We start from the raw sequence: 12,496 nt of genomic DNA, 5'->3' as shown, positions 1-12,496 counted from the left end.
GAAACCCATTAGATACTATTTAAATGTTTATAATATATCACGAGGACTTTATTTGTTGAAAATAAACACGATCAAATGCGGTTGTCTGCCTTTTTGTATAAAATTTTGCTGTTAAACTTCGTTAAGACCCCCAAAACGCAGTGTCGCCGGCTATTTCAGAATTATGTTTTATTGCTCCTCTCCGTCCACAAACACACTTTCCAAATATACTGTTCATGGACGATGAGCATGTCATATGTGCTAATCACAATACTCAAAAAGTTCAAAAATTTTTATTGACTCCTTTTTTATAGCCTTTTGAAACCTGTCGCCAAGTTCACCGCCAGATACGTTACCAGTTTCTTTAGTGTTACAGCATTGCGAAAATAACAAGACTATGCAATGACCCTGTGTATATGAAACCCTGAGGATATACTTCATACATTGCAAGTACTTAGAGTTTTTGTGCAACAGCTCTTTATTAAGAATACGGTACAATGTTTGAAATATCGGTTTTCTACACTTTTATTTGGACAGATACGTTACATACTTTTCACGCCACCCACTGCGACAGATATTGCAATGTCAGACAAATTGTATATTATACATTACTCCTCGGAATGACGCATCGATTCAACATTAAAATTTAGTACAAGTGAGAAATATTTGGTAGATATCGCTCTCACAATAATATGATCGACCATATACGTTACCACAGATACGTTACCCCAGATACGTGACCGAATTTTGCTCATTGGTCTTGTGCTTTCTGGGGATCAAATCTGGTCAAAATTCATCCCTACACATTACATGCTTCGTTTTGTTGGACCTCAGGATTGTATTCTAAACATCAAAAGGACAGAGAGGTGAAAAAGAGCAACACTTCCACATGATTTTTCTTTCTGCGTCAGTGTCTCACAACTTAATGCCAAGTTTTCCTACAGATACGTTACCACATAATCAAAATGCTGAAAAAGAAATTGTAAATGTTTTTACAAACAAATCGTTGTGTGCTCATAAACTCCAAAGTTCTATTCTATAAAACCCAGCCACTTTCATATTCTATGCAACAACTTTGAACGTTTATTTTACAAGACGAAGCTAAGATTCAGGATATCAGTTTTTTGCTTTTCAGATTTAGCAGATACGTTACGTATAATTCAGGGCACCCACGGTGACAAATAATGTTATGTAAAACAAAGTGTTCATAAAACAATTCTGCATAGAATGACGCTTCCAGAAAAAATTAAAGTTATGTTCAAATGAAGAATATTCAGTAGAAATGGCTCTGTAACTTCACAGACAGATTCATTACCAAATACGTTACCAAACTTTGAAAGAGTAAAAAGTAGTTTATGAAACGCTTCCGAGAGAAGTTTCAGTGTTCTGTTGCATATTTATTCTAGTGTTTTTCATCATATGAAGAACTACTCAAAATTCATTGATAAGTTGAACAATTATTTATTCATTTTCATTAAAAGGGATGAGCCAGATACGTTACCATAGGTCAAACAACTGTTTTAGCATATCGAGTTCATAAAGACTGTACCTACTTCCTTCTAAGTGCCTGCAAAAATATATTTTTTAAACCTTGTTTGCGTTATCCATCAAAACTTAATGAATATTTTTAGTCAGATGGATAAATACATTCAGACGTAAGATGAGAATATTCTGTGAGTGAAGAACTCAGCTTTCACATTTGGGGCTCTTTTCCACTACATTTCATAGTTTAAATATTACGTACAATGTTTAAAATGGTTAATTTGGGCTTACATCATTCATTTTTACATCAATTCATGAGGTAGATAATTAAACAGGTGATATTTATTAATTCATACACAGCTAAAATTATTACTTATATTTTACCAGATACGTTACCAAAGGTGATTCGATGTTTTTCAATAGGTATTTCCCCAGGAAAGCAATTCAGATATGTTTCCTGTGGAAATTCCAGATCGGATCGTTCCCTTTGCATGTTTGGGGGATTTGAAACTTTATTTGTAAGCGAAATTTGCTAAAAACACAAAGTGAATCTTAAGGTTATATTTCATTTCAGCAAAAAACATATTTTAACCTACCACGCAGAAATAATTTCTACCAATTAGCAAGGGATGACAACATCTTTACCTCTTGAAAACCCCCAATATCTTTAGGGGGACAGATGTCTTTTCCTGAACAGAAATTGGATCAAAACAATAAATTTAATTCAAAGTTAGGAGTCCATTGCAACATGTAAATTTGCGGTAACGTATCTGATTGGTGATCAAAAATCATATATGATGCTCTATTTCAATTCATTTTTACTCAATGAATGGCCATCATTTAGAATGTTCCACTTTTTGTTTCATATTTGACCGGTTTTGAAGTTACCGAAAACACATCTTTGAATGTATTACTTTGTGGTTGATTTTTCGGTTTTACTCACAGGGAATTGAACACTTAATCTGAGAATGGCCCCAGAATGACCTTCCTCTATCTCTGTTTCATTCCTTTTCCTTCAATCCATTCAGTAACAGTGAGTATGATACATACCAATTTATGAAAGACGCAAGTAAATTTCTTATATAATATTGAAAGCTATATCCTTGTCATGATTCAATCTTCCAGGTATTTTATAAAGATATATATGATACTCGTATGAGAAACTTTGTAAATACAACAAAAGTACCAAGATATGCATATATGCCATCACCAAGGATGTAGTCATACCAGATATGAAAATGGAGAAGAGGAACAATTTACTCAATGTAGAGATAACAGGTCACGAATGGCCAGTGATACATATAAATAATTTTAGAAGTACCTGTGAATCTCAGCTGAGATCTTTCTTTTTCAAAGTCTTCCATACAGCCATCGCAACAAAATTTTCCTGAAAAGGGACTGTCCATTATGTGACTTTTGTAACAAGAGATCAGAATCCATTCACCATATTTTAGCTATGCACACAGTGGTCAGTCCCCTTTAATTGGAAACATCTAGAAGATCTCATTCATTCAAAATTAATGAAAACTGTAATCTTTAGCGTTGGAAAGGCCGTTTGGCTGTACTGATCAATGCAAAACTTTATCCTGTATTAATTCTTATCTACTGTGTACCAGGTTTGACATCTATAGATGTAAATTCAAAATATAAAACTTTTTTTGACCACTTGATAACCTTTATTCACTTGAAGGACAAATCAGAACGTTTCATTGCTTCTAAAAATTATAAGATAGGCTTGCATGTTAAAAAGTTTGTGTTTCAGATTTAGTTGACTAGATTCTATACAGCACAGCAGTGCTGTACATGTTTGTCTATTTTCTTTTGCATATCCACTTGTATTGCTATACTGTTTGTTTACAAGTCAATAAAAACATATTTTTAAAATCCACAGAGACAAAATGTTTTTACAGCAATTTCACGCTTCATTAGGGATCACAATCTCACAGAATGACCTTCCTCATCTCTGTTTCATTCCCAGTCTTTTATTCCATAGGGAACAATGATCATCATTCCTTCCATTCTGTCACTCTTTGTATCATTCCTTCAGTAGGTCTCAATGCCTTTTCATGTGTGGCCTTCCTTCATAGGTCTACCATAAAACATATCCATTACATAATCCTTTGTTCCTAGTCTACCCTCAGTCCATTGTAAATATCATTACCTTCAAGCTGGTTCTCATTCCTCATTCCATTGTGTGTTACATTCTGTTACCTTGGAACTCTACTTCTTTCCCTTTACATTCCTTTTACTGTGCGTATTCCGCCCCCCCCCCCCCCTGTTACTGACCACTTTTCTACCATAATCAGCACAAAATTAATCAATGAAAGTGATTAACTGTAAAAATAATTAGGTTTTTATGACTTTCATGACAGAGCACTGTTTTCCATAGGAAATGTACACAAAATCACAAAATTGTGCCCGTTTTGGGGCAACATTCCGTTACAAAAATGGGCGTGGCTTCGCAAAAGTATGCGCGGACGTTGCAAATTTGGTCTCAAAAGTTGTGCGAGACTTGAACGAAGAAAGTCAAGAAGCCTCGCGACGAGACCTTCTCGCGTTACAGAATTATAGCGCGAAACGTCGAGGGGGGGGGCGGATTCCGCCCCCCCCCCCCGGCCCTTTTAGGGTTAATAACAAGCATAAATCCTAGAAGAAGTTCTACTAAATTACCAACCACTTCACCCTTTACTTTAGTGTAGCCTCCTACAACTACCATCAGTAAGATTTCTCTCAGCATGCTTAGTATGGTAATCTAGACAATCTGTGAAAGGGTAACTGGCTGGAATGCTCCCCAGGGAGTGGAGAGTGAGCACTGTTACGTAAGTTTTGGCAGGAAATAATGTCTCCAGACACTAGGGTAATGAGAGAATGTATCTGCTTTGAGCACTCTACAAAGTGGATTTAGTGCAATACAAATCATTATCATGATGATGAAGATGATGACAATGATGATGATAATGAATGATGATAATAATAATAATAATAATAATGACAATAATGATAATAATAATAACAATAATAATGATAATAATAACAATGATAATAATGATAGTAATAGTAATAATGATAATAATACCAATAATAATGATGATAATAATAATAATCATCATCATCATCATAAAGTTAAAATCATAAAATACAAATATAAAAAAATGATAATAAACATTAAAATTATTACTTCAATTGTCTTAAAACTTATACTGATTTTTCCATTCTCTCTGTTCAGGAAATGAAAAAGAGATATATCTAGATGAAACATGATCATTTAATGATACTTCAGGTAGCCTCCTGCAGAACAAGAGGGATGGGTATGGCGTGCCATTTCCAAAATAATTCTGATAAACTGAGTTTATTGCTGATAAACTTAGTTTATCACCAAAAAACTTTGTTTATCAGTCGATAAACTCAGTTTCTCGAGAGAAACTTTCTTTATTGAGTGAAAATGTTTTTCGCTTGATAAACAAAGTTTCTCTCAAAAAATTTAGTTTTTTTCGGCAAATGGCGTGCCATAGACGGGTAGCTCATGGACAGCCATAGACTACTCACTTGCATCGTGGATCCTGGCCGCAGAAAAATGGAATGATGTAGAAAGATTTCTTTCCGAGGCACTCGGTTTTCCCTTTCAGTACACACTCGTCGAATGTCTGGAAAAGAAAGGTAAGCAAAAATACCAAGGGACGATCTTATTTGAAATGCCGCTTGCTGCCATTAAAGGGAACCCAAAGCCAAAGAGCAATGTAGATTGAGTGAATACAGCAACATTAGTAGAACACATCAGTAAAAGTTTGAGGAAAATCGGACAATGGATGCAAAAGTTATGAATTGTTAAAGTTTTGGTGTTAGAATCACTGGATGAGGAGACTACTAGAGGTTATGACATACGTATGTATGGACAACACAATATGAAGAAAATATAAAGAAAATTCCACAAAAATTAAATTGTATAGCATAATGAAAGAGCACTTGACTAACCCCTTTCAGAAAGCAAGAGGAATCAATAAATTGATACCTGGAAATGCTAAAGTAAATAATAATTGCTACCCTTAACATATTAGTATCAAGTTGATGGAATGTGTAATTTTCATGAAAAATGAATTTTTGTGAAATTCCCTTTATATTGTCTTAATATTGTTGTCGACACACACACCATAACCTCTAGTCGTCTCCTCATCCAGTGGTTCCAACACCAATACTTTAAAAATTCATAACTTTTGCATCGGTTGTCCCATTTTCCTCAAACTTTCAATGATATGTTCTCCTAAATAAGTTGCTGCTTTCACTCAATCCACGTTTCTCTTTGGGTTTGGGTTTCCTTTAATGGCTAAGGATTGAGTTCTGATTAGAACTTACAACCAGAGAACAGTAAAATGTGACCTTTATCACCATGACAAGTCGATGAGCGGACCTAACAACTCTTTTTATCTTATTTTGGAATTTTAACCCATTGAGGATCAACGACTGATTTTGCTATAACACACATTTCCCACAGACACCTGCCCAAGTATGCTTGAGACCCTTTTTCAATGGATTAAAATCATCCTAACTCTATGCTTTTCAAAGTTATAATAATCTCACCTAAACTTGTAGATTTCTTCATTTATTTTCTTTTTATTTCTGCTCCTCAAAGGAAATTTCCCACAGAAACTGAAAAAAATGGACAGACTAATACACAAATTTTACAAAAACAAGCATTATACTTCAGATGAAGTCTCACATGCACCACAGAAAAATATATTGAGATTTAAAAGCTTGCGCATGACTGGATAATCGAACAAAACCACCAATAAGTCATTAATGGTAAACATCAGCAGGCAGACAAACATACATAGTTACAAAGAGTGAAAGTGGAAATTGGTCAAGCTTGGCCTGGTTTGATGAATACTGCTTTTTTCAATCTGTCACAGTCGCAGCGGACGGGTGCAATTAACTCGCTGTTTTCATTTTGACGTGACCTCGCTTTCCTCTTGAATGAACACATTTCGCACAGAAACTGCTAGGAAAGTGTCACAGCAAAACTGTTCTAACTTTACTATCAATTCATATTTTTTGATAATCCAAATGGTTATGAAAAGTAAAAACTTCATTTTAACCTGCCATTATGTTACCTTGTTTAAATAATGACGATAAAATATTCCAAAATGGAGCATAACTTCACTCTCAAAACGGAAAATAATTGTCAGAAATCGTTGCTAAAATTTCACATTTTGACTTCGTGAACAACAAAAGACTTTCAAGTATGTTACTAAGTATGTATTTCTTAACGGAACTCTAAAATATCACATTCGAGAAGTCATGCGTCCGGATATGTCTGGAAATAATTGAAAGAGGTTCACTTTCTACCTTCATTCCGAGCACGAAATTTCATAGTCATTCGTACACGGGAAGACAGGGTACGGTCCCACGTACCCACATCTTTGCGGCACTCACATCACCTCTGATCGTAACTCGTACCGGGAATTCATAGTTATATTGTTACTTACTAGTGCAGTAAAATCTGCGTAAAGTCCGAATAATCCAATGTCATGAATATACAAGTGGTATCATAGCTGGTAGATATTCACATTTTTGTTTGTCTCTGATAAAGCAAGTGTTTGTTTATGAGGTGGCGAAGTCCCCTGCAGTACACTGCTACTTATCGACACCCCGCGGCCCACTGCACTCTCATGCATGTATATGTACAATGTACTTGGCATCTGCAGCAACCACCTAGCTTGCATCGCACAGTAACGGTACGCATCGACCAGTCAGCTTGCTGGATCGAAGCAGCATGGGAAAGTCCATTCATTGCACAAGCACGGATCAGTTTTTCTTAGAATATGATGTCATTATTCTCGTTTGCTGCTCCCGCACAATTTGAGATTTCTGACAAGATACCCCATTCATTTTCACTTGTAACTTCAAAAATAGGTCTTCGGCAAAGCGAACATCACTCTGCTAACGTCCGCCCATGTCTTATGAATATGTATGTTAAGTTTCATGAATATTTAGTGGTGTGACCAGATGTGTCTGGAAATAATCGGAGGGTAGTTTTCTGAGACAGCGAAACTAGAAATGTTGAATAACTTAAAAAGTACTCAATCGTTTCTCGTGATTTTTCGTATGTGGATAGAAATCATCATTTTGCACTGATAGGTCCCTACTGAAAGGACAAGTCCACCTTCATATACATAAGGATTGAGAGAATGCAGCAATATTAGTAGAACACATCAGTGAAAGTTTGAGGAAAATTGGGCAATCCGTTCAAAAGTTACGAATATTTTAAGTATCTGCGCAGTCACTGCTGGAAGTGAAGACTACTACAGTGTATGATGTCACATGCGTACAACTATATAAGGAAAATAAAAAGAGAATTTCACAAAACTTAACTTTTTGAATAAAGTGCACATTTCTTCGACTTGCTACTGATGTATGTTAAGGGTAATATTATTCCCCCTGCCTTCTGAAAGAGAGAAGTCCAGTGTTCTTTTGTTGTGTGAGAAAAATGGAAATATGTTGAATTTTCTTTATTCTATCTTTATATCGTTGTATTCATGTGACATCACAAGCTTTAGTAGTCTTTTCATCCAGCCGTGACTAGCAGAAACTTCAAAAATTCATAACTTTTTAACGGATTGTCCGATTTTACTCAAACTCTCACTGATGTATTCTACTAATATTGCTGCATTCACTCAACCCACATGTCTATGAAGGTGAACTTGTCCTTGAAAGTTTGAGCGGTTTAGGTCAATGTATAGCGGAGATATGAGAAGGTGAAATTTTGGTGAAAATGAGAACGCCCGATTCGCACTGCCTCGATGACGGTTGAAAATTCAAAACGTTTCGTGGGTTTCGGGGGAGTTAATTATAGTTGTCCGCTGCGACTTATCATTTGATGAACTTGCATATTATTTTATTTTCTCATTCAGCCATTTTCAATCAATATTGAAAATTATGTACTTATTGGTGATATGGACAAAATATTGAATGATGGGATCACATTGTGTAAAATGTGTAAAAATGTCAACTTTATTAATCTCTACTTTTGAAATGATTGGTGAATATAAGCTAAAAACAAAATACATGAAATCTCTTCAAGGATGAGATCAGTGGTGCCTTTGTCTTTGAGGTTGCTGTACACCTTTGAAAATAGTACTGGTACAATACAGTCCCTTCTGTCACTCAGTGAATTTACCCAAACAGGGTTTGACAATAGCAGAGGCCTGGTGGACCAGGGCCATTGAAATCTTATGTCAGGCCACCAAATTTCAAAAGAACTTATCATCTGATGGCCTAATTGGGCACCTAAATTCAAATTACAGTTTATAAATTTCCTTTCACTATGGACCACTACATTTTTTTTTTCAGGCCACCAAAATGTCAAATTCTAAGATTTAAATGACCAGAATGGATCTAAAGAGTAAAATGTTAGTGTCAGGCTCTGTTTGACCTATGATCAATTATTTTATTATATTATGTATTATTTCATTCTTATCATGACCATTACACCGTGTATCTCAAGTGCTGTATTCACATTGCCCACAGTACTGTGTCGTACGTTGTCGTAACTTGGCTGAACTGAGACAGGTGGCAATGTGAAAGCCTACCTCTGTAACAAACTACAACTGTGTAGTTTGTCACACTATTCAGTCCTGTAGCAAATTGATACTAGGTTGTGTCACGTTACAGCAGTGCGTGGTGCTGCGCCAAGACAGGTGGTGGTATAATAAGAATGTGTTTCCAGTAGGCTTATCTGAGTTCACCGATGCTAAATCAAAAGCCATCATGCATACTCATGTATACCAGTCAATGCGAGGGTTTCATGTTTACAACTTTAATGACTTCACCGGTTGCCATGTCTGCACTTTGCTACGGTGTGCTATTGGTCATGTGTGGGTGAGATCACTATGCTTTGTATTGTTTTGCTGAATTGTGCTTTACAAATTACACGGCAATTAAACAGAACGTATTGAATTACTAACTTCACATTGGTATTCAGAGCACTGACCCCTATGCTTCCTGTCTGACTTGCGTAGACCAGAAGCTGAGGAATTCTAATGGCCTAGATATAAATATCTGACTCCTTCACCCCACATTAAAGGTCCTGTTTACCTTTGGGAGCAGTGCTTTCAAAAATGTTCAAGATATCACATTTGATGCATATGTGTAGGTCTGTTGTTTCACAAAACATCCTACCATATAAGATGTTCGTAATAAAGCCCAAAATACAAGGAGATATCAGTGTTTTTCTCAATAAAATGTAACTGTAGATGGTTTAGTTTGAAAACATTTTTACTATTACTATTGTTCAAATTTTGTGTTTTTGACAATACTTAAAATCGTTTATACGGATTCAAATTTTTACAGTGGTTGTTTCTATCCCTAACTCACGTTTTGGAACTATCTTAAAGCACTAATGCTGGGTTTTTGTTTCATCTGCAAATGGTAAATTTTGCCTTTAAACTTGACAAGGCAAGATGAGCAAGCTTCTCTACTGATCTATCATCATTTAATTTTCAGACGGGAAACAAAAACTCAAATGACACAAAACATTAAGCTGACAGTTGTTGATATAGTTCATTATATAGGCCTATTGGACACTAAGCTCTTTAGAAAATACAGGCAAATAACAATAAAAATAAGAGGTTTCTACATACTTTGTCTTTTCACATTTATAAATTTGCAACCAAATTCAAACCTTAAAATATTTATGATTATTGCAATATAGTAAGGTAATGTCACTAAAATAAATACTTGATTGACAAGCTTTTGCTTCAGAATAACCTACATTCATACATTTCAATCTGCTTATTTCTTTAATAGTAAAAAACATAAATACAAATATATATGATATACAGACAAATAAAAAAAAGAAAAATGAAAATGGAAGAATTTATATTTTTGTCTACTGTTACATGAGGCATTCTATGCAGACATTGCAGTCTGATTTACAAATTCTGGATGTATTACATCAATCTCTCACAAAGTTAAAAATTTGCCCCCACAAATACTGCATAGAGATTAAATCCCAAGTTCAACAGGTTAGGCATGATTGATAAGTTGCTGCTAGGGCTAAAATTGCGAGCTAATTGAAAATTAATCCAAAGGGATAAGTTAAGGAATTCAGCTTGGGTTCTTAATGGAGCTCTTGACAGGGTTTGCCTCTTGCTGGCGGCTTAACTCTGTCTTTCATGAAAACTCTGCTGCTCACTTCTCTTGCAATTACTATAAATAGAGGGTCTTTGACAGAGTCTAATTAGCATTTCTCTGAGCTACATGTTGTACAATGTATCTTTGAGTAGAAATGGTTGAAAAAGTTTTGTTGTAACAAATCTCACATTGTCTCACAGGAAACTGACATACTCCCAAATGAGATGCTAAGAGGAGGGAGTCCATTAGTGAGTTAATCACACCTAATCTGTGGAGACTGAGTCAGCACAAGCAAAAACAGGAGCATGACACCCAATATTTAGGCTTGTTTCAGGTGTGAATTAGCCATGGCAATCCAATTTACAATGGTTGTCTGCTACTCGGGGGTGATTCAGGTGTGAATGGCCATGGTAGTCAACTTCATAATGGCTGTCTGCTACCGAGGTGTGATCAGGTGTGAATGGGCCATGGTAGTCCCATTCATAATGGTTACCGGTACTGGTTGTCTGCTAACTGGGGTATCATTCACACGTGAATGGGACATGGTAGTCCTATTAATAATGGCTATCTGCTGAGGTGTGATTCATTTGTGAATATTAAAGCCATAGTAGTCCAAATTATTTATACTGGCTGTTTGCTGCTGATGTGTGATTCTGGTGTGAATGGGCCATGGTAATCCCATTCATAATGGCTGTCTGATACTGAGGTGTGAATGATTAGGCCATGCCAGTCCTATTCACTATGGCTGGCTGTTACTAAGGTGTAATTCAGGTGTAAATGAGCCATCATGGTAGTCCAGTTTATACCAGTAATGAGGTGTGATTCAAGTGTGAATGGACCATAGCAGTCCCATTCAATGGCTGTCTGCTACTGAGATGTGATTCAGGTGTGAATGGGCCATGGTAGTCCCATTCACAATGGCTGTCTGCTATTGAGGTGTGAATCAGGTGTGAATGGGCCATGGTAGTCCCATTTATAATGGCTGTCTGCTACTGATGTAGGCCTATGATTCAGGTTTGGATAGGCCATGGTACTAGTTCCATTTATGATGGTTGTCTGTTAATGAGGTTTGATCAAGTGTGAACAGGCACCAATACCCCCAAATTTTACAATAAATATGGCTATCTGCTATTATGAGGTTTGATTCAGGTCTAAGTAGGGGGATTATAATTCCATTCATAGTGATTGTTTGCAATGCTCTTCAAATCACCCATAATTGCTGGGATTCACACAAGTAGTTTTAATCTAGTTCATGGATTACCTGGTGCACATTTTTTCTTTTTTTGCCTGCTCACAGTAGGCCCCTATTATGTGTCACATTGCATGTTGCTATACAGACATCCAATCATGAATGTAGGCTGACGTGTGCACCTGCGATGTATGCCTCTTTCATGCTTGTCGCAGACCTGGACGCAATTTAAACCAAGGATTTCATTCATTTACAACTGACTTCCTGTAATTGGGTCAAAGAGGTTACAGCTGTAGGTGTCTAGTTACTTGCAGAGACAAACACTTCAATGGCGGAAGTCTGTTGGTCTGGTGGTCTGTGATTTTGACCGCTTACAGGGTCCTTGGCTTCTTGACTCCATGTCCTTTCATAAACAACAAAGATTTATACAACCTCTGCTATAGGCCTATCTATAGACTGTTGAGGAACATATTGGTACAATATCATTGCACATGAAGTCGTATATTGTCTTGTTTTTTAAGTTTAAAGGTATTATTTACCATTTGCAGATGAAACAAAAACCAAGCTTCAGGGCTTCAAAATACTTCTAAAATGTAAATCGGGAATAGAAAAATTTGAATCAGTATCATCAATGTAATGTACAAAATGTTAACAATTAGTATAATAAAAATGTTTCTAGACTAAACAGTCTACAGATATGGTTGAATGAGAAAAATTGTG

At 36.0% G+C, this 12,496-nt stretch overlaps 1 protein-coding gene across 1 annotated transcript in view; it reads right to left on the bottom strand.

The window, feature by feature from the left end:
• LOC139731318 (uronyl 2-sulfotransferase-like) overlaps positions 1 to 12,496 on the bottom strand; it is a 37,190-nt gene that overhangs the window by 8,157 nt on the left and 16,537 nt on the right. The window contains exon 6 of the mRNA XM_071642209.1: positions 5,008 to 5,105. Within this exon, the coding sequence (XP_071498310.1) occupies positions 5,008 to 5,105 (98 nt within the window). The remainder of the gene's footprint in view (positions 1 to 5,007; positions 5,106 to 12,496) is intronic.

Source organism: Diadema antillarum, unplaced genomic scaffold, assembly GCF_040938485.1.
Source record: "Diadema antillarum isolate AM-2024a unplaced genomic scaffold, OU_Dant_1.0 scf00000022, whole genome shotgun sequence".
Classification (NCBI taxonomy): Eukaryota; Metazoa; Echinodermata; class Echinoidea; order Diadematoida; family Diadematidae; genus Diadema; species Diadema antillarum.
This window is presented reverse-complemented; position numbering and strand designations above follow the sequence as displayed.